The sequence below is a fragment of the Heterodontus francisci genome, chromosome 8, assembly GCF_036365525.1.
Source record: "Heterodontus francisci isolate sHetFra1 chromosome 8, sHetFra1.hap1, whole genome shotgun sequence".
In the NCBI taxonomy this organism is placed as follows: Eukaryota; Metazoa; Chordata; class Chondrichthyes; order Heterodontiformes; family Heterodontidae; genus Heterodontus; species Heterodontus francisci.
Genome location: NC_090378.1, coordinates 43,527,508 through 43,550,895, shown reverse-complemented (window position 1 = coordinate 43,550,895; position 23,388 = coordinate 43,527,508). Strand labels below are relative to the sequence as shown.

General features: G+C 44.2%; 1 protein-coding gene across 4 annotated transcripts in view; it reads right to left on the bottom strand.

Moving 5' to 3' along the window:
* tesk2 (testis associated actin remodelling kinase 2) overlaps window positions 1–23,388 on the bottom strand; it is a 143,720-nt gene that overhangs the window by 77,230 nt on the left and 43,102 nt on the right. For all 4 annotated transcript variants that reach the window (XM_068037036.1, XM_068037037.1, XM_068037038.1 and 1 more), the window contains one exon: window positions 13,865–13,986. In XM_068037036.1, the coding sequence (XP_067893137.1) occupies window positions 13,865–13,986 (122 nt within the window). The remainder of the gene's footprint in view (window positions 1–13,864; window positions 13,987–23,388) is intronic.

Below are 23,388 nucleotides of genomic sequence, written 5' to 3'. Positions count from 1 at the left end.
GACAGCGAATGTGGTAACATTATTTAAGAAGGGAAGCAGGGGTGAATCAGGTAATTACAGGCCAGTGAGTCTAACATCAGTGGTAGGGAAGCTATTGGAAAAAGTTCTGAGGGACAGGATTAATCTCCACTTGGAGAGGCAGGGATTAATCAGGGATAGTCAGCATGGCTTTGTCAGGGGGTGATCATGTCTAACTAACTTGATTGAATTTTTCGAGGCGGTGACGGGATGTGTAGATGAGGGTAAAGCAGTAGATGCAGTATACATGGATTTCAGTAAGGCTTTTGATAAGGTCCCGCATGGGAGATTGGTTAAGGTGGTAACAGCCCATGGGATCCAGGGCAATTTGGCATTTGGATCCAAAATTGGCTTAGTGGCAGGAGGCAGAGGGTAATAGTCGAGGGTTGTTTTTGCGAGTGGAAGCTTGTGAACAGTGGTGTACCGCAGGGATCGGTGCTGGGACCCTTGCTGTTTGTAGTGTACATTAATGATTTAGACGTGAATATAGGAGGTATGATCAGTAAGTTCGCAGATGACACGAATATTGGTGGTGTGGTAAATAGTGAGGAGAAAAGCCCTAGATTACAGGACAATATAGATGGGCTGGTAAGATGGGCGGAGCAATGGCAAATGGAATTTAATCCTGAGAAGTGTGAGGTGATGCATTTTGGGAGGACTAACAAGGCAAAGGGAATATACAATGAATGGTAGGACCCTAGGAAGTACAGAGGGTCAGAGGGACTTTACTGTACTTGCCCATAAATCACACAAGGCAGCAGCACAGGTAGATAAAGTTGGTTAGGAAGCCATATGGGATACTTGCTTTTATTAGCCGAGGCATAGAATATAAGAGCAGGGAGGTTATGATGGAGCTATATAAAATGCTAGTTAGGCCACAGCTGGAGTACTGTGTACTGTTCTGGGCACCACACTAAAGAAAGGATGTGATTGCACTGGAGAGGGTGCAGAGGAGGTTCACCAGGATGTTGCCTGGGCTGGAGCATTTCAGCTATGAAGAGAGACTGAAAAGGCTACGGTTGTTTTCCTTAGAGCAGAGTAGGCTGAGGGGGGACATGATTGAGGTATACAAAATTATCAGCTGCATTGATAGGTTAGATAGGAAGAAACTTTTTCCCATAGCGGAGGGGTAAATAACCAGAGGGCATAGATTAAAGGTAAGGGGCAGGAGGTTTAGAGGGGATTTGAGGGAAAAAAACTTCACCTAGAGGGTGGTTGGAATCTGGAACGCACTGCCTGAATAGGTGGCAGAGGCAGGAACCCTCACAACATTTAAGAAGTTTTTAGATGAGCACTTGAAATGCCATAGCATACAAGGCTGCGGGACAAGTGCTGGAAAATGGGATTAGAACAGTTATGTGCTTGATGGCCGACACAGACATGACGGGCCGAGGGGCCTGTTTCTGTGCTGTATAACTATGACTCCATGACTCATACCCATACCAGTTATTGAGGAATCATTTAGTAGGGTATTGGTAGACTGTGCAGGATACTTGACAAAAACAGCAGGGCATCAATATATACTGACCATCATGGATATGGCTACTCGATTTCCATAGGGTAGTCCTTTAAGGACAATCACTGCTGAAGTAGTAAAAGAGAAGTTAATCCAATTCTTTACGAGATATGGATTACCCCTTGAAGTTCAATCGGATTAAGGTTCTAATTTCATGTCAAAAATATTTCAACACGTCATCGACAATTTGGGTATCAGATAGTTGAAATTTTCAGCATTTTTTAAAAAATTCATTCATGGGATGTGGGCGTCGCTGGCCAGGCCAGCATTTATTTGCCCATCCCTAATTGCCCTTGAACCGCTGCAGTCCATGTGGGGTAGGTACACCCACAGTGCTGTTAGGAAGGGAGTTCCAGGATTTTGACCCAGCGACAGTGAAGAAACGGCGATATAGTTCCAAGTCAGGGTGGTGTGTGACTTGGAGGGGAACTTGCAGGTGGTGGTGTTTCCATGCATTAGCTGCCCTTGTTCTTCTAGTTGGTAGAGGTCATGGGTTTGGAAGGTGCTGTCTAAGGAGCCTTGGTGCGTTGCTGCAGTGCATCTTGTAGATTGTACACACTGCTGCCACTGTGCATCGGTGGTGGAGGGAGTAAATGTTTGTGGATGGGGTGCCAATCAAGCAGGCTGCTTTGTCCTGGATGGTGTTGAGCTGCTTGAGTGTTGTTGGAGCTGCACCCATCCAGGTAAGTGGAGAGTATTCCATCACACCCCTGACTTGTGCCTTGTGGTAGACAGGCTTTGGGGCGTCAGGAGATGAGTTACTCGCTGCAGGATTCCTAGCCTCTGACCTGCTCTTATAGTTACGGTATTTATATTGCTACTCCAGTTCAGTTTCTGGTCAACGGTAGCCCCTAGGATGTTGCTAGTGGGGGATTCAGCAATGGTAGTGCCATTGAATGTCAAGGACAGATGGTTAGATTGTTTCTTGTTCGAGATACTCATTTCCTGGCACTTAAGTGGCAAGTAACATTTGCGTCACACATCAGCCCAAGCCTGGATATTGTCCAAGTCTTGCTGCATCTCTACACGGACTGCTTCAGTATCTGAGGAGTCATGAATGGTGCTGAACATTGTGCAATCATCAGCAAACATCCCCACTTCTGTCCTTATGATTGAAGGAAGGTCACTGATGAAGCAGCTGAAGATGGTTGGGCCTAGGACACTACCCTGAGGAACTCCTGCAGTGTTGTCCTGGAGCTCAGATGATTGACCTCCAACAACCACTACCATCTTCCTTTGTGCTAGATACAACTCCAACCAGCGGAGAGTTTTCCCCGATTCCCATTGACTGCAGTTTTACTCGGGCTCCTTGATGCCATACTCAGTCAAATGCTGCCTTGATGTCAAGGGCAGTCACTCTCACCTCACCTCTGGAGTTCAGCTCTTTTGCCCATGTTTGAACCAAGGCTGTAATGAGGTCAGGAGCTGAGTGGCCCTGGCGGAACCCAAACTGAGCGGCACTGAGCAGGTTATTGCTAAGCAAGTGCCGCTTGATGGCACTGTTGATGACACCTTCCATCACTTTACTGATGATTGAGAGCAGACAGATGGGGCGGTAATTAGCCGGGTTGGACTTGTCCTGCTTTGTGTGTACAGGACATACCTGGGCAATTTTCCACATTGCAGGGTAGATGCCAGTGTTGTAGCTGTACTGGAACAGCTTGGCTAGGGGCGTGGCAAGTTCTGGAGCACAGGTCTTCAGTACTATTGCCGGAATATTGTCAGGGCCGCTAGCCTTTGCAGTATCCAGTGCCTTCAGTCGTTTCTTGATGTCATGGAGCGATTCAAATTGGCTGAAGTCTGGCATCTGTGATGCTGGGGCCTTCAGGAGGAGGCAGAGATGGATCATCAACTCGGCACTTCTGGCTGAAGATTGTTGCAAATGCTTCAGCCTTATCTTGCGCACTGAAGTGCTGGGCTCCCCCATCATTGAGGATGGGGATATTTGTAGAGCCACCTCCTCCAGTAAGTTGTTTAATTGTCCACCACCATTCACAGCTGGATGTGACAGGACTGCAGAGCTTAGATCTGATCCATTGGTTATGGGATCGCTTAGCTCTGTCTATCGCATGCTGCTTACGCAGTTTGACACGCAGATAGTCCTGTGTTGTAGCTTCACCAGGCAAACACCTCATTTTGAGGTATGCCTGGTGCTGCTCCTGGCATGCCCTCCTGCACTCTAAATGTGGGACAGCTCTCCCAACTTTGGCACAAGCCCCCAGATGTTAATAAGGAGGACTTTGCAGGGTCGACAGGGCTGGATTTGCTGTTGTCGCTTCCAGTGCCTAGGTCAATGCCGGGTGGTCCATCCAGTTTCATTCTTTTTTATTGACTTCGCAGTGGCTAGATACAACTGAGTGGCTTGCTAGGCCATTTCAGAGGGCATGTAAGGAGTCAACCACATTGCTGTGGGTCTGGAGTCACATGTAGGCCAGGTAAGGACATTAGTGAACCAGATGGGTTTTTACAACAATCGACAAACGTTTCATGGCCATTAGACTAGCTTTTTAATTCCAGATTTATTAATTTAATTCAAATTCCACCTTCTGCTGTGGTCGGATTTGAACCCATGTCCCCAGAGCAACACCCTGGGTCTCTGTTACTAATCCAGTGATAATACCACTATGCCACCACCTCACTCACAGACACAGGGAGCTTTAGAAAGGTACCATCAAACTCTCAAAACAATGATTAGAACATACGGTCATGAATATACGCATGTTTGGGATAAAGGGCTAGACTTTTATTTGCTACCAGAGATTCACTGAATGAGTCTACAGGTTTCAGTCTTTTCGAATTGGTTTATGGACATGAAGAGGTCCTCTAAAACTCAGACAGATTCTTAGAACAAAGGAATGCATTTTCAACACTAGACTATGTATCTGTGTTCTGCTAAAGGCTAAAGAAAGCTTGCAAATGGCTCCATTACACCTCAAAGCATCCCCAGCCAACATGAAAACATTGGCAGACAAAAATGCACAGACCCGCAATTTTCAACCAGGGGATGACGTATTGGTGTTATTAACGTTACAGGGTGAACCATTAAAAGTACGGTTCAATGGTCCATATAAAGTGGTCAAGAGAGTGGGTAAGGTAAATGACTTGATTGACACCCCAGATCGCCAGAAGAAAAATCTGTGATGTCATATCAATATTATCGCAGGGAGGAGGATAAGCCAGTACAGCTATGTCAGGTAATGGGGACTGTTGGGAAGGACAAGAACAGTGAGGATGAGGCAGAAGGAGGCCTAGACAATTCTCAGATTGAACCTCCTACTATCGAATACAGAATGGCTAAGAAAATTGGACAACATGCTTTTGTACTTAGCTGCAGAATGAGCTGAAAATCTAACGAGACTTCTCACAACATTTAAAAGTGTCTGTAGGGATCAGCCAGAATGTACATCCTTAGCCACACATGTGGATAAAGGGCAATCCGTTCCTTTAAAACAACATCCTTACCGGGCTTAAGTCCAGACAAACAGGCCCAAATAAAAGCAGAAATCCAATACATGCTGGAAAACTTAATTGAACCTAGTCAAAGCAGCCAGAGTTCACCAATAGTCTTAGTGCCTAAACCTGACAGGTCAACTCAACTTTTATGTAGACTACAGAAAACTCAATGCAGTAACAAAAGCAGACTCCTACCCAATTCCTTGTTTGGATGATTTTATTGACAGAGTGGGCAGTGCTATATTTCTTACAAAGATAGATTTGTTAAAGAGATACTGGCAAGTTCCTTTGACACCTCGATGTAAAGAAATATCAGCTTTTGTCACACCAGACAAAATTATCAGTGTCGAGTGATGTCATTTGGGCTAAAAAATGCCCCAACAACTTTTCAAACACTGATGAATCAAGTGGTAGCCAGTGTTCCCAACTGTGTAGTGTATCGCAATGATGTACTAATCTACAGTAACACTTGGAAAAAATGCTGAAAACAGCTAGAAACTGTGTTTAAAAAGTTACAAGCTGCTGACTTAGTGGTAAATCTGGCAAAAAGCAAATTTGGAAAAGCAAGAGTAACCTACCTTGGACACATAATGGGACAAGGACAAGTATTGCCAAGAATGGCAAAAGTACAAGCCTTAGTGAAGTTCCCTATCTCTAAAACCAAACGTGAAATCATGAAGTTTTTCAGGGTGTGGTTTCAACAGAAAGTTTGTACCGAATTTTAGTGCTGTAGCTGCTCCATTAACCGATTTGCTACAGAGAAAGAAAACCAAAGTAGTATGGTCAGGTGAATGCCAGGCAGCTTTTGAAAAGCTGAAAGCAATTTTGACTAATGAACCAGTGTTGGCTGCTCCAAATGTTGCTATACCTTTCAACCTGGGGGTTGGTGCAGTCTTATTACACGGTGACAAATCGGGCATAGAAAAACCAGTAGGTTACTTCTCAAAAAAACTGAATTGCCACCAAAAGAAGTATGCCACCATAGAAAAAGAAACATTAGGACTTTTTCTGGCTCTTAAACATTTTGAAGTATATGCCCACCAAGACTACAAAGAAACACTAATATTTTCTTTCTTTGGCCTCCTTGTCTCAAGAGACAATGGGTAAGCACCTGGAGGTGGTCAGTGGTTTGTGAAGCAGCGCCTGGAGTGGCTATAAAGGCCAATTCTAGAGTGACAGACTCTTCTACAGGCGCTGCAGATAAAACTGGTTGTCGGGACTGTTAGACAGTTGGCTCTCTCCTTGCAATTCTGTCTTTTTTCCTGCAAACTGCTAAGTCTCTTCAACTCGCCACTCTTTAGCCTCACCTTTATGGCTGTCCGCCAGCTCCAGCGTTCACTGGCAACTGACTCCCACGACTTGTGGTCAATGTCACAGAACTTCATGTCGCGTTTGCAGATGTCTTTAAAGCGGAGATATGGACGGCTGATGGGTCGGATACCAGTGACGAGCTCGCTGTACAATGCGTCCTTGGGGATCTTGCCATCTTCCATGTGGCTCACATGGCCACTGGCTCAGTAATGTCTCTATGCTGGGGATGTTGGCCGCCTCGAGGACTTCTGCGTTGGAGATACAGTCCTGCCACCTGATGCCAAGGATTCTCTGGAGGCAGCTAAGATGGAATGAACTGAGACATTGCTCTTGGCTGATGTACGTTGTCCAGGCCTTGCTGCCGTTGAGCAAGGTATTGAGGACACAGGCTTGATACTCTCGGACTTTTGTGTTCCGTGTCAGTGCGCCATTTTCCCACATTCTCTTGGCCAGTCTGGACATAGCAGCGGACGCCTTTCCCATGCGCTTGTTGATTTCTGCATCAAGGGACAGGTTACTGATGATAGTTGAACCTTGGTAGGTGAACTCTTGAACCACTTCCAGAGCATGGTCGCCGATATTGATGGATGGAGCATTTCGGATGTCCTTTCCCATGATGTTAGTTTTCTTGAGGCTGATGGGTTAGGCCAAATTCGTTGCAGGCAGCCGCAATCCTGTCGATGAGTCTCTGAAGACACTCTTCTGTGTGGATGTTAATGCAGCATCGTCAGCAAAGAGGAGTTCCCTGATGAGGACAGGCAAGGTTGAACAACCTGCCATCTGATCTTGTGTGGAGGAAAATTCCTTCTTCTGAAGACTTGAACGCATGTGAGAGCAGCAGGGAGAAGATCATCCCAAACAGTGTAGGTGCGAGAACACAGCCCTGTTTCACGCCACTCAGGATAGGAAAGGGGTCTGATGAGGCGCCGCTATGCTGAATTGTGCCTGTCATATGGTCATGGAATATATACCGGCCATAATCCATTAACGTTCATGGAAAAATTTATAAAACAAAATGCTAGAATATTTACATGGAGTTTATTATTACAGCCTTATCACTTGAAAATTGTACATATTTTGGGGAAAAACAATGTTATCGCCGACGTTTTGTCATGAGTTTAATCTTGTTGAGTTTCATGAGTAACAATGGTACAAAGATAAATTGTGTTAATTATTGGTCGAGTGAATGAGGGCATGAATGCGAAAATTTGTTTTAAAAGTTTTTGTTCAATTTCTGGTTTACAATTAAATGAAATGCATTCAAGAATGGCATTTCATTTCACCAAGGGCAGAGCCGTCATAAGAGTTTTTTTTAAATCTAGGTGGTCTGTGTGCCTTTAAAACTGGAAAAAAAAAACTGAACAGTGACTGAATGTTGACATTTGGTGTATAAAGTACAGGCTGCAAACTTGTATCCAAGCAACCAGAAACGTTTACAGCAATCGTTTGACTTCTGTTCAAAAACTGTTAGTTTTCAGTTCTGCAGTGAAAAAGAGCGCTGTGAGTTGGCTGGGAGTTGTGATTTGATGATAGACCAGAGAAAAAGACCTATTCTCTCGGAAAATACACTTTGCATTTCAACAGAAAAAGTGCTACATTGAAGGTGAGGTGTTGATCCGCCTGAAGAGAGAGGAAAAGACCCAGAAAAAGAGGAGTTGCTACATTCTGTGGAGAAACACTCCTTTGCTGAGAGGAAGCCTGCAATGTGGTCTCCAATCTCTGGAAAACTCTGCTTCAAGTGAGTCCTGTGGCCTTTTGAATTTTTGGCTCTGTGGAGAGCTGGCATGGGTTCGATGGACAGAATGACCTCCTCCTTTGCCACTCCTCCCTCTCTCTGAAATCTCAAAGAACGTTTTTACTGTTAGACTGCTACTTTAAAAATGTAAATAGATCTGTTGCTCCAACCTGTTGCTGAAAGATCTGCGAGACGCCTGCTGCAGACAAACTACCTTGAACGCCTGCCCATTATAGACCGTTTCTAAATTTCAGCTGGAGACACATCTAGTGGCATCTAACTATTCGACTCTGGGACACCTCACCAATCCAGGAAAACAACCTACCAGGAGTTACAACCCAGTTATTTTATTATGCACAAGAAACTGTCAAATCACCCTTTTTACCCCCGGTTAACCGTCGGTAATTGAATGCATGTGTGTGCATGAGGGTTAGGAAGATTAAGGAGTTATAAAATCTTTTCACACATAGGGATTCACCTCATTATCGTTTAAAAACTTAGTTTATGAATAAATAGTTAATTTTGCTGCTGTTTAAAGTGACCTGGTTTGGCATGCTTTATTCTGGGGATAAATAAAGTGATGAATTTGTTTTTTTATGCTGTGACGTGTGTAGTAGTGAGACTGAATTAACAGTGCATTACTTCCGCCTCAGTCGTAACAACTAGATGACACAGATTGAAAGTTTTGCGAAAAAGATGCAGGGGGAATATGAGGAAGCACTTTTGTTTTTTTACACAGCGGTGGTAATGACCTGGAACTCACTGCCCACAAGGGTGGTGGAAGTGGAGACGATCAATGACTTCAAGAGGAAGTTGGATGGCCACTGGAGAGAAATAGATTTGTGAGGCTACAGGTATCGAGTCAGAGAGTGGGACTGACTGTACTGCTCCCTGGAAGCCGGCATGGGGGCGATGGACAGAATTACCACCTCCTTTGCCGTAAGTAAATGACTCTGATTCTCTCTTTCCCCCCCCCAACCCCCGTCTGTCGCCCTCTCCTCCCCCTCCCTGTCCCTGTATCCCTCTCCCCTCCTTCTCCAACCCCGTGTCGTCAGTGGTCCCTGCTCAGTGGACTCCCCTTCCCCCCCCCCCACCACCGCTCCCCGCCCACCCTCTCTCTCAGTTCCAGAGAGTGGAACGCTCAGCAGATGGTTGGTCAGTTCTTTTAATAAAGGTCACCGTCAGTTTCACAGTTGAGAGCGCCTGACATCGGTAACAGCTGTTTCCCAACAGGCTCGGGGTTTTCTGGCAGGCTTTTGAAAAAAAGTCAGAACCCGTCGGAAACCCCACCCCCCGAGTCTGTTGGGAAACAGCTGTTCCCGATGTCAGCAGCTGACAGGTGCGAAACTGTTTAGCGGGCCGCATCCTGGCCCACGGGCCGTATGTTGGACAACCCTGGTCTAGAAGATGAGTTTGTAGAATGTTTTCCAGACAGTTTCTTGAAGCCATACGCTATGAAGCCAACTAGGGATAAAGCTATCTTAGATCTGGTATTGTGTAATAAACAGTGGGAAACCTTTAAAGAAACAATTCAAAATGTTCAACAAATATACATTCCTTTGAAAAACAGAAACTCAGCAAGACCCATCCGTGGCTCACTCAGGAAGTTAAGGATAGTATTGGATTGCAAAAGGCTTACAATGTTGTAAAAATAAAAATAGCAAGTCTGAGGATTGGAAGTGTTTTAGAAACCAGCAAAGGGCCAAAGAGTTGAAAAAAAAAGAAAAACAAAATGAGAGTAAACTGGCTAGTAATATAAAAACAGATTGTAAGAGCTTTTAAAGGTACATCAAAAAGGAAGAGAGTAGCTAAAGTAAACTTTGGTCCCTTCGAAGCAGAGACAGGAGAAATTATCATGGGGAATGAGGAAATGGCAGAGGCATTGAACAAATATTTTATGACTGCCTTCACAGACTCCATACCAGAAATAGACAGTAATCTAGGGACTATAAAAGTGAGGAAATTCATATCCGGAGAGAAAAGGTATTGGAGAAACTTAAGGGACTAAAATCTGACAAATCTCCAAGACCTGATGACCTACACCAGAGTTGTCTATCATACGGCCTGTGGGCCAGGATCTGGCCCGCCAATCTGCCTGTGACTCAGCTCTGATTGACGGCTCCCATGTAGGTCAGGTGTAGGCAGGACCTGTGTCTGATGGGCAGCGGGACCCCTGTCTGTGATTGGTCACACAAGTGCCAGGAAATGAGTATCTCAAACAAGAGACAATCTAACCATCTGTCCTTGACATTCAATGGCACTACCATTACTGAAGTCCCCACCATCATCCTGGGGGTTACCATTGACAGAAACTGAACTGGAGTAGCCATATAAATACTGTGGCTACAAGAGCAGGTCAGAGACTAGGAATCCTGTGGCGAGTAACTCATCTCCTGACTTCCCAAAGCCTGTCCACCATCTACAAGGCACAAGTCAGGAGTGTGATGGAATACTCTCCACTTGCTTGGATGGGTGCAGCTCCAACAACACTCAAGAAGCTCAACACCATCCAAGAGAAAGCAGCCTGCTGATTGGCACCCCATCCACAAACATTCACTCCGTCCACCACAGACACAGAGTGGCAGCAGTGTGTACCATCTACAAGATGCACTGCAACAACGCACCAAGGCTCCTTAGACAGCACCTTCCAAACCCGCGACTTCTACCACCGAGAAGGACGACGGCAGCAGATGCATGGCAACATCACCACCTGCAAGTTCCCCTTCAAGCCACACACCATCATGACTTGGAACTATATCACTGTTGCTTTACTGTCGCTGGGTCAAAGTCCCGGAACTCCCTTCCTAACAGCACTGCGGGTGTATCTACCACACATAGACTGCAGCGGTTCAAGGCGGCGGCTCAGCACCACCTTCTCAAGGGCAGTTAGGGATGGGCAATAAATGCTGGGCTGGCCAGCGAAGCCTACATCCCATGAACAACTAAAAAAACTCCGTGACTGACAGGGACTACCCAGGCAGCGTAGCGCTGATTGGTGGAATGCGGCGCTGGCGCCCTTTGATCGGCCACCCCTGCTGCTTTCGCCAATTCAGTAAATGTTCTGTATCCTGCACACTGGGCAGGTTCCTGCCTCCACTCGCCCAAACTTAAATAATACAGGCATGGTAGGTATCCGGATGTGGGAATGGCCGCGGCGGGGAACACGGAGCGGGAAGCACGGGGGGGGTGGAGAGACGGGTTGGTCGGGGGAAGAAGAGGGACAAAGAGGACAGAGAGAGAGGAGGAGAGAACAGAGAGAAGGTCACAGAAAGGGACAGGGGGTGTGGGGGGGAAAAGAGAGAGAGTCAGAGTCATTTACATGGCACAGGAGACATTTCGGCCCCAGTCCATGCCAACTCTCAGCAGAGCTATGCAGTCAGTCCCACTCCCTGGCTCGATCCCCTTACCTCTGCAAGTCTATTTCTCTCAGATGGTCATCCAACTTCCTCTTTACGTAATTGATCGTCTCCACTTCCACCACCCTGTGGGCCGCGAGTTCCAGGTCATTACCACCTACTGTGTAAAAATGTGCTTCCTCATATTCCCCCTGCATCTTTTGTCCAAAACTTTCAATCTGTGTCTCCTAGTCTGAGAGACAGGAGAGGGTGGGAAAAAAAAAGACAGAGACACACACGCACAGAATGCACGGAGAGAGGGGTGAGACAGATCAAGGTCTCTCCCTACAGATGGAAATCTATCCAGAATACTCTGCTTCACTACATCATATGCGTGGGCAGAGATTGACTACTTATGCAAGCAAAAACAATGCCAGGTATATCACATGTTTTCAATGTGGTGATGAGAAAGTAAGTCATTATATTAATCTTCTCATGTAAAGCTTTTTCACAAAAATGCACATTTGTTGTTGCTTTCATTAGCAAGATAAATTTCAATGCCTTTATCTTTCGAAGTTTTCTCATTGGTTTCAGGATAAGGGGCCGATTATTTAGGACTGAGATGAGAAGAAATTACTACACTCATAGGGTTGTGAATGTTTGGAATTCTCTGCCCCAGATGGTTGTGGATGCTCCATCGTTGAATACATTTCAGGCTGGGATAGAGAGATTTTTGGTCTCTCAGGGAATCAAGGGATATGGCGGGCAGGCGGGTAAGTGGAGTTGACTCCTAAGGTCAGTCATGCTCGTTTTGAATGGCAGAGCACGCTCGATGGGCCATATAGGCTATTCCTGTTCCTATTTCTTATGCTCTTGTGCTGTGTGAGAAGTAAGCATAGGGGAACATCTAGGCAATAGCACTCACACATAAGGTTTAAGTTGAAGATTGAGAAGAAAATAAGACAAAGACTGAAATAATAAATTGGAAAAAAGCTTATTTTAATTGGATGAGTATGGAACAAGGAAAAATAAAGTGGAAAAAATTACTGACAGAAATACAACAGCAAGTTACAAGGAAGTGTGCGGCTCGTCAACTGAAATTTTTAAGAGATCAACAGATCTTTTGTTAGGTAAGGTTACCAAAGAAAATTGATCAAAAATGAGATACAGATCAGCCATGATCCAGCTGAATTTCAGAACGGACTCAAGGGGCTGAATGGTCTACCTCTGTTTCAAACAAAGGCATTTCACAATCTCTGAACTATAATCAGCACAGAGAAGAAAACTATAAAAACTGTTTTGAATTTTACTTAACAGCTGAATAAAAAGACTCTCATAACATATGTCACCTGCAAACCTCACCAAACATCTCATCAGTTCAACAGGCATTGTTAATCCTCTTTTTGAAGATACACGACATCAATTGCCTTGAGCCTCTCCAACTCCCCCATATCTACATACGTAAACTGGGTTTATGCCATGTTATGGCAGTGGAGTGGCAGATGTCCCAAGAAAATTCACCAGAGTAACTCAAATGACCCAGATAACACATTTGTTCAAATTTAGTTTTGAACACCAATTGTATCTCAACTCCTTTAAGCCAAAATTCAGTGATCAAATCTTTACCTTTTTTGTTCTACACAAGGATTGGTTTTGGAGTTTTATTCTGGCTCATTAATCAATTTGCTACAAAGAAATTATAATTAGACTGATCAGAACGTGATTCTCCTTTCAGAAACTATCAACCTTAATGAAGGAACTGAACTGAAACTAGAGCAAAACCTTTTCCTTCCCCTTATAAATTTTAAACACGTCCTTTGAATTCTTCTCACATTTCATTTCATTCCTAATTTTCATAACTGCTCTCAAAAACCTCACAGATGACTGTAGAACCAAGTTAAACAAATCTACTTGGTTGAAAATGATGTCTCTTAAGTTAAAGCAGCCCATCATGCAGAAGTTCTTCTGCAACATGGAATGACAATTGACTACATTAAATCCATCTCATTACAGCACTGATAAGTAAAGATGCACTACCAGCTGGCATTCTGGCTGCCACACCTATCCTTATGTCTGTCAATGAAAATAATCAGAAAAGAGAGAAAAAAAAAAGTATATCAGATAGCAGTAATTCAATTTTCATACTTAATTACAAATATCAAGGTACAAACCTGTCAAGCACTGAAGAGGTTATAACAGATAAATGCAATACAAAACAAACACTTAACACCAAAAGTTATAAAAAAATTTCATGTTAAAACAAAAATCAAGAATTATAGCTCATTATATTTTTTAATGTAAGCTACTCGCAAAGAAACAATCTGACTAAAATTTGCTTCAGTCAGCTAAAAGGAGGAATATGTGAAGATTGAAATAAAGTTGATTGAACCTCTAATTAGCCATATAGGTAAACAAGTCCTGGAATAGCCCAAACATTTTCAAAATAAAGTGAATTTCCTTCTGGACTAATGGTTTCACCAGTTACTGTTGAATTACCTGAGAATGTTGGGATGAGAAAGACGATTCATTAATTGCACTTCCCGCAACATATTTGCTCTGTTACTGATCTGTTTGTTCATCTTCAGTGCCATTACTTGGCCTGATGTTCTGTGCCGCACCTGCAAAATTTTTAAAAGTGCAGATAAACCCGTTAATAAAACTATAACTACACAGCCAATCTATGGGAAGTTCTTTGAAGTAGTAACATGTGCTCTGGATAAAGGGGAACCGGTGGATTTCCAGAAGGCATTTGATAAGGTGCCACATCAAAAGTCATTGTGGAAAATAAAAGCTCATGGTGTAGGGGGTAACATATTGGCATGGACAGAAGACTGGCTAGCTAACAGGAAACAGGGAGTAGGGAAAAATGGGTAATTTTCTGATTGGCAAGAATGTAATGTGATGTGCCGTAGGGATCAGTGCTGGGGCCTCAACATTTTACAATTTATACAAATGACTTGGATGGAAGGGCCGAAGGTCCGTTGGCTAAATTTGCTGATGACACAAAAATAGGTAGGAAAGTAACTTGTGAAGAGGACATAAGGAGGCGACAAAGGGGCACAGATAGGTAACTGAGTGGGCAAAGACCTGACAAATGGAGTATAATGTGGGAAAATGTGAAATTGTCCACTGTGGCAGGAAGAACAAAAAAGCATATTATCTAAATGGTGAGAGATTGCAGAGCTCTGAGATGCAGAGAGATCTGGCTGTCCAAGCGCATGAATCGCAGAAGGTTAGTATGCAGCTACAGCAAGTAATTAGGAAAGCTACTGGAATATTATCAGTTAATGCGAGGGGAATACAAAAGTAGGGAGGTTATGCTACTGTTATACAGGGCATTGGTGAGACCACATCTGGAGCGCAGTGTATAGTATTTGTCTCCTTATTTAAGGAAGGATGTAAATGCTTTGGAAGCAGTTCAGAGAAGGTTTACTAGACTAATACCTGGAATGGGCAGGTTGTCTTGAGGAAAAGTTGGACAAGCTAGGCTTGTATTTACTGGAGTTTAGAAGAGCAAGAGGCGACTTGATTGAAACATTTAAGATCCTGAGGGGTCTTGAAAGGGTGGACGTTGAAAGGATGTTCCTCCTGGTGAGAATCTACAACGAGGGGTCACTGTTTAAAAATAAGGGGTCGCCCATTTAACACAGTGGAAGTAGAGTCTTTAAATATTTTTAAGGTAGAGGTAGACAGATTCTTGATAAGCAAGGGGGGGGGTAAAAGGTTATCGGGGTAGGCGGAAATGTGAAGTCAGGGTTACAATCAGATCAGCCATGATCTTATTGAATGGCAGAGCAGGTGTGAGGGGCCGAGGAGCCTACTCCTACTCCTAAATATATATTCGTATGCAAGTAGGAGAGACAAAGGAAAAGAACAGGAAAAAAAGGTGTTGGTGCATCAAACTCCAGGGGCTAGAATTTATAGCTTTGCCGCCACAAATCGGCGGCGGACGAAAACAATGGCGGCTCGCCCGTGTGGGCTGAACATCGTGGAGCCACTGCAATATTAAACACAATGGCTCATTTGAATAGCCGGGGTGAACCGTCCACCCCTATGATGTGGAGGGGGCGGGTTGTCCATCCCGGCAACAGCATCAGCTGCCTTTGCGCAGGTGCTGATGCCATTTTTAAAGGCTTTGAAGCCTTCCCATTTAATTTTTAAAAAAATTTTTAAGAGGTTATGAAAATTTTTTTTAAACATTTAATTTGCCCCCTCCCACCTCGCCAATAACCATGTAATTACCTACTTGCCCTCTCCCGCATCCCCCCCCAAAAACACTTCCCTTGTGCATCTTCCCCTCCCCCCCACCCACCCCCCCCCAGTACATAAACTTTTACACTATAACCCTTCCCGCCGTCCCCTACACCAATGATATTAGTTTGACCCCTCTCCCGCACTGAACAACCCACCTACTCCCCCCTCCCCACCAATGTTCCAACTCAGATCTCTGAATGGGGATCCAAAGGCGCGCGAGTGCCGGTCACCAGTACCAATATCGCACCAGGACAAATGGTGGGAGGGAGAAGGTAATTTATTCCTTTATTTAAATTATTTTACATATTTAAATTTGGGGGGGGCCCGCCGCCACCAATATCAGGCCAGGACTTCCCAGCGTCAAGGCCCGTGGCGGGCCTCTGCTGGAGACATTTTTCAGCTCCCCACCACGACCTCCAATGTCGGGGGGGGGGGGAAGGAGCGGGGTCTGTAAAATTCAGCCCCAAGTTACATGGCATAAACTATATCTACATGTATGACTAATGTCAGTTTGAAAGCACAAAGGGAGAAAAAGTACAGAGAAAAATGCAAAAGGAAAGCGAGGCAAAGACAATACGAGAACAGAATAGAGAATTCAATAAGGTGCCACAGAAGATTAGGGCTCATGGGATTAGGAGTAATATGTAAACACGGATTGAGGATTGGCAACGAACAGAAAAGAGAGTAGAAATAAACGGGTTATTTTCAGAATGGCAGTGCAGTGCCGCAAGGATCAGGGCTTGGGTCTCAACTATTTACAATCTGTAAGAGCGGCTTAGATGAAGGGCCCAACTGGAGGATGCAAAGAGGCTGCAGTGGGATAGAGACCAGTTAAGGGGACAGCTGGAGCATAATGCGGGAAAGTGTGAAATTATGGATTTTGGTAGGAAGAATGGAAAAGCAGACTATTTTTTTTAAAACTGAGACTGGTAAATATTGGTATTCGGAAGAATTTGGAGGGTCCTTGCACCTGAATCACAAAGTTAACATGCAAGTATAGCAAACAATTAAGGAAGGCATAAATAAAAGCAAAATACTGCAGATGCTGGAAATCTGAAATAAAAACAAGAAATGCTGGAAACACTCAGCAGGTCTGGCAGCATCTGTGGAGAGAGAAGCAGAGTTAACGTTTCACGTCAGTTAACTTTGCTTCTCTCTCCACAGATGCTGCCAGACCTGCTGAGCATTTCCAGCATTTCTTGTTTTTAATTAAGGAAGGCAAGTGGTTTAATGCTCATCCCCTTGCAATGAAGGCCAAGAGCAAAGAAATCTTGCTGCAATTATGGTGATAACACATCTGGAGTAGCGAACAGTTTTGTTCTCCTCACCAAAGGAAGAATGTACTTGCCTTAGAAGGGATGCAATGAAGGTTTACTAGATTAATCACTGGGATAAGAGCGCTGTCCTAACAGGAGAGATTGTCTCTGGGGTTTAGAAGGAGATGAGAGGTGACAATGGCAAACCCAGCCCTGTCAACCCTGCAAAGTCATCCGTACTAACATCTGGGGAACTGTGCCAAAATTGGGAGAGCTTTCCCAAAGACTAGTCAAGTAACAGCCTGACATAGTCATACTCACGGAAACATACCTTACATCCAATATCCCAGACACCACCATCACCATGCCTGGGTACGTCTTGTCCCACCAGCAGGACAGACCCACGGGAAGCGGCAGCACAGTGGTACATAGTCGAGAAGCAGTTGCTCTGAGAGTCCTCAACACTGACTCTGGACACCATGAAGTCTCATGGCATCAGCTCAAACATGGGCAAGGAATCCTCCTGCTGCTGACCATCGACCGCCCCCCTCAGCTGATAAGCCAGTACTCCTGCATGCTGAACACCACTTGGAAGAAGCACTGAAGGTGGCAAGAGCACAGAATGTATTTTGGGTGGGGGACTTCAATATCCATCACCAAGAGTGGCTCAGTAGCACCACTACTGGCCGAGCGGGCCAAGTTCTGAACGGCATATCTGCGAAACTAAGCCTGCGGCAGGCAGTGAGGGAACCAAGAGGAAAAAACCTACTGGACCTTGTCCTCACCCATCTATCTGTTGTAGATGCATCTGTCCATGACTGTATTGGTAGGAGTGACCACCACATAGTCCTTGTGAAAACAAAGTCCCATCTTCACGCTGAGGATGTTGTGTGCAGGGATGTGGGGAAAGAGCATGAGTGTGGGACTAATGGGGTTGCTCTTTGAAAGAGCAGGTCCGTTGAGCCAAATGTCCTCCTTTTATGCTATTCCACGATTCTATAGAAATAAAAACTACAACTGCTTTAGGAATCTTCAACAGACCATTCTCTGCAAAGGACAATTATCACAATCGCAAAATAGCTTTTTCTCCAAGAGTTATATCAGGTACTGTGTGTACATGTTTGTGCAGCACAGCATTAAGCTGAAGACTAAAATCAAACTCTACCAGGCCACTGTCCTTTCCACCCTGCTGTATGGCTCAGAATCCTGGGTCTGCTATCGGCGTCACATCAAAACTCTAGAGCGTTTCCACCGAACACCCGAGGTCCATCATGAGAATTCAATGGCCAGACAAAATCACAAACAATGAGGTCCTCCATCATGGTGGACTCAACAGCATAAAGACCATCCCCCAGAAAATTCAACTTAGATGGACTGCCCATGTCTCCCAAATGGATGATTACAGAATCCCCGAGCAGATCTCCTGTGGGGAACTATCTCGGCGCAAACAATATAAGGACACCCTAAAAAAGAGCCTTACAAATTTCTGCATTGCAGACCACCTCTTTTGGGAAAACACCGCAGCCAACAGCCCACGTGGAGGCAAGCACTGAAATTTGGTTGAGCATGTTTCGAGGACCATCTACGTCAAACTTGCAACATCCAACGTGCCGCCCCAAGGAAAGCCAGAGGTGACAGAACTGAAGTTCCCCCAAGCACCAACGACAACATGAACTGCCAGTTCTGTGGACGTCCATGCCAATTCCGCATTGGACACTTCCGTGGGTCCACTCGTGACTGAAGACGATGAAATTATTTATAGCTTGGACATACTCGAACATTGAGTCTACCACAGTATTTGTAAATTAATAACGTTCATTCACATCAAAACCAGGTCCAATGGGCAAGTCTGCATTAGCATTTTCCATGAAGTTGGCCACTAACATGACAAGCACTCAAGCAGGGAACAATTGTAATTTTTGTTTGTTTTTTGGATATATAAACAAAAAAAGCAAGTGAAAGAGAAAAGACAACAAATGGCACTTATATTGCACCTTTTTGCGTCTGTGGAACATCTCACCACCACAAACAATGCCATCTCATAAACAATGAATTAATTTAGCAATGCAGTCACTGTTAAAAGGGAAACATACAAGCCACCTGCATACAGCAAGGTCCAATAAACAGAAAATAAGATTGGTTTTAAAAGTAAGTTGACTGAGGGAGGAAAATATTTGCCAGGAAGCTACAAGAATTCCTTCTGCTCTTTGCATAGTGCCAGGGAATCTGATGAAAGGTCACACACCTGAAACATACAAACATATTTTTAAGGCAGAGGTAGATAGATTCTTGTTAAGCAAGGGGTGCAAGGTTATTGGGGGTAGGCAGAAATGTGGAGTTGAGGTTACAATCAGATCAGCCATAATCTTGTTGAATGGCGGAGCAGGCGCGTGGGGCCGAGTGGACTACTCCTGCTAATTCGTATGTTTATATGAAACGTTAACTCTTTCTCTCTCCACATATGCTGCCAGACCAGCTGTGTATTTCCAGCACCTACAATATGTTTTTAATCTTTTAGGTCTGCCTGCTCAGTTTACAGGATCTCTATTCAAAGAACATAAGAAATAGGAGGAGTAGGCCATTTGGCCCCTTGAGCCTGCTCCACCATTCAAGAAGATCACGGCTTAGTTAATATTTCATTGAAAAGATGGGATCTCCCAATAATCAGCACTTCTGAGCATACAACACCCAAAGTATCTGCCTAGATTACATGCTTAGTCTTAAATTTGGGTTGAACCAAAAACCTTTTGACTCCGAGGCAAGAGCACAATTAACAGCCAATTTGATAATGTTGACTAAGTGCATATAAAATATTTTTGAATGAATATGTACATACCATATGGCTATTGAAATAACAAGCAGGAAACTATATAATCCTAGTAGAGGATTGAATAAGATAAAAGTTGATAAAGAGAAGGTACTTAAAAAGGTTCACAGTCCTCAAAGTACAAAAGTCAGTCAGTCAGATGGGATGCAGCCTAGGTTCCGGAGGGAAATAAAGGTGGAGATAGAGGCTCTGGCCACAATCTTCCAATCCACCTTACATATAGTACTGCCAGAGGACTGCAAATGTTACACCGCTTTTCAAAAAAAAAGGGAGTGGGATAAAGCCACCAATTACTGGCTAGTCAGCCCAACATGAGTGAAAAGTAGTACAATAATTCGAGACAAGTCACTTGGAAAAATATAGATTAAAATGAAAACCAACATGCACTTGTTAAAGGCAAATTGTGTTTGAATAATTTGATCAGAGTTCTTTCACGAACTGAGAGGGTTGAAGTATGTAGTGCAGATGATGTGTATATAAACTCTCAAAAGGTGTCTGTTAAAGAACCACGATAGGCCTCTCAGCAAAACTGAAGCCTATGAGATTAAAGATACAGTGGTGGTTTGGATACAAAATTATCTAAAAGACAAAGCAGACAATATTGACAAACAGTTGGTTTTCAGACTGGAAGTATACAGTATATAACCTCAGGGTTATTATTAGGACCAATGCTCTTTTTGATATATATTAATTATCTGGGCTTGAGGATAAAGGGGCATAATTTGAAAGTCTGTAAACAACACAAAACTTAGAAATGCAGTAAACAGTGAGGAAGACAGACAGATTGCTGAAATGAGTAAACACATGGCAGATGCAACTTAACGCAGAGCAGTGTGAAGTGATGCATTTTGGTAGCATGAATGAGGAGAGGCAATGTAAATTTAAATGTACAATTTTAAAGAGGGTACAGGAACAGAGACCTGGCAGGTGTATATACAAAAACCTTTCAGGGTGACAGGACAAGTTAAGAAGGCTGCTAAAAATGGATACAGCATCCTTGGCTTCAGAGGCATAGGGTACAAAAGCAATGAAGTTCTGCTAATTTCTCATAAATCATTAGTTAGGCCTCAACTGGGATAGTGTGTCCAACGCTGGGCATTATACTTTAGGAAAGACATCAAAAGGCCATAGAGAAGGTGCAGAGCAGATTTACTGGAACGATATGGGGGATGTGGGACTTCAGTTGCATGCAGTGACTAAATAAAGTTAAAGCAGAGGTGAAGGGAAATTTAATTCAAAACTATGGAAGATTCTAATAGACTAAACAAGGAGAAACTGTTTCCAGTAGAAGGGTCAAAAAGCAGAAGACAAAAGATTTAAGGCAACTAGCAAAAGAACCGGAGACAAAATGAGACTTTAAAAAAACCACAGCAAGTTAGGATGATCTGAAATGCACTGCCTGAAAGAATGGTGGAAGCAGATGCGATAGCAATTTTTTCTTATATACAGAGAATTGGATAAATACTAGAAGGGGAAAACTTTGCAGGACTATGAGGAAAGGGCTGGGGAATAGGACTAATTGGATAGCTCTTTCAAAAGGAACCTGCACAGGCATGATGGGCTGAATGGCTTCCTTCAGTGCATTTTCATCCCCAATCGTTCATTGGATACGGCCATCACTGGCAAGGCTAGCTTTTAGTGCCCATCCCAATTGCCCTCGAGCAGGTGATGGCGAGCCACCTTCTTAAACCTCTGCAGTCCACATGGTTACAGTAGTCCCACAGTGCGGTTAGTCAGGGAGCTCCAGGATTTTGACCCAGCAACAGTAAAGGAATGACAATATATTTCCAAGTCAGGATAGTGTGTGACTTGGAGGTGTACTTGCAGATGGTTGTTCCCAGGCACCTGTTGCCCTTGTCCTTCTAGGCAATAGAGGTTGTAGATTTTCGGAGGTGCTGGTGAAGAAGCCTTGGCAAGTTGCTGCAGTGCATCTTTTAGATGGTGCCAGTGATGCCATGAGTGCCAATCAAGCAGGCTGCTTTGTCCTGGATGGTGGTGAGTTTAAATGTTGTTGCAGCTCCACTCATCCAGCAAATAGACAGCATTCCAACACACCCCTGACTTGTGCCTTATAGATGATGGAAGGATTTGGGGAGTCAGGTGAGCCACTCCCCACAGAATATCCAGCCTCTGACTTGTTCTTATAGTAGGCTTACATAGACCATTTCCATTAGAAACATGTACATTGGAATATAGAATGGAAAAAAGTTGCCACAAAAGTATGATACAGCAAGGCGGCTTATTTCAGACAGGAAATGCATGCAGACTAAGATTATATTATAGAAATGACAATACTACACAATTAAAATGTTTAAGAGCAATTGCACTTAATTCATTTCTGTAACTGCTGCACCCTTCCCAAGGTTTTGGGGAGGTTTTTTTTTCAAACAATATAGCAACAGTATCTTTATGACTGGTTCAGTTAAGTTTCTGGTCAATGGTGGGGGATTTGGCGATGGTAATCAGCTCAAGCCTAAAAGCTTTCTAGGTCTTGCTGCATGTACGCATGGACCCCTTCATCATCTGAGGATTTGTAAATGGAACTGAACACTATAATCAGCAAACATCCCCACTTCTGACATTATGATGGACGGAAGGTCATTGGTGAAGCAGCTGAAAATGGCTGAACCTAAGAAACTGCTGAGGATCTCCTGTGGCGATATCCTGGGACTGAGATGATTGGCCTCCAACAACCACAACCATTTTCCTTTTTGCTAAGTATGACTCCAATTTTACCAGGGCTTATTGATGCCACACTCACATCCTGCCTTGATGTCAAGGGTAGTCACTCTCATCACCTCCTATTTGGACCAAAACTGTAATGCGTCTAAAGCCAAGCAGTTCTGGCGGAACCCAAACTGAGAATTGGTAAGCAAACTATTGGTGAGCACGTGCTGCTTGATAGTATGGTCATTGACACCTTCATCGCTTTGCTAATGATTAACGATAGACTGATCTGGCTGTTCGCTGGATTGGATTTGTCCTGCTTTTTGCAGACAGGACATTCCTCACCAATCTTCCTCTTTGTCAGATAGATGGGTTGTAGCTGTACTGTAACAGCTAGTTCTGGAGCACAGGTCTTCAGCACTGCAGCCAGAAATGTTGTCAAGGTCCACTGCCTTTGTTATATCCATTGCATTCAGCTGTTTCTTGGTATCATGTGGAATAAATCAAATCGGCAGAAGACTCTATTCAGTGATGGTGGGATCCTCAGGAGGAGGCTGAGATGGATCATCCATTTGGTACTTCTGGCTGAAGATGATTGAAAACTCTTCCTCCTCCTCCATGCTGCTAATGGCCCACATCACCCAATAGATGCCCAGTTTTGAGTTGCTAGATCTAGTCTGAATCTATCCTGTTTAGCATGATGGTAGTGCCACACACGATGGAGGGTGTCCTCAGTGTGAATTCAGGACTTCTGTCTCCACAAGGACGATGCAATGGTCAACAATACCATCATGGACAGATACTTCTGCGGCAGGTAGATTGGTGAGGACAAGGTCAACTAGGTTTTCCCACGTGTTGGTTCTCTCACCACTTGCCACAGGCCCAGTCTGGCATCTATGTCCTTCACGGCTCAGTCTGCAGTGGTGCTATTGAGCCGATCTTGGCAATGGACATTGACGTTCCCACCCAGAATACATTGTGCTTCTTCCAATTGCTATTCAACATGAAGGGAGTAC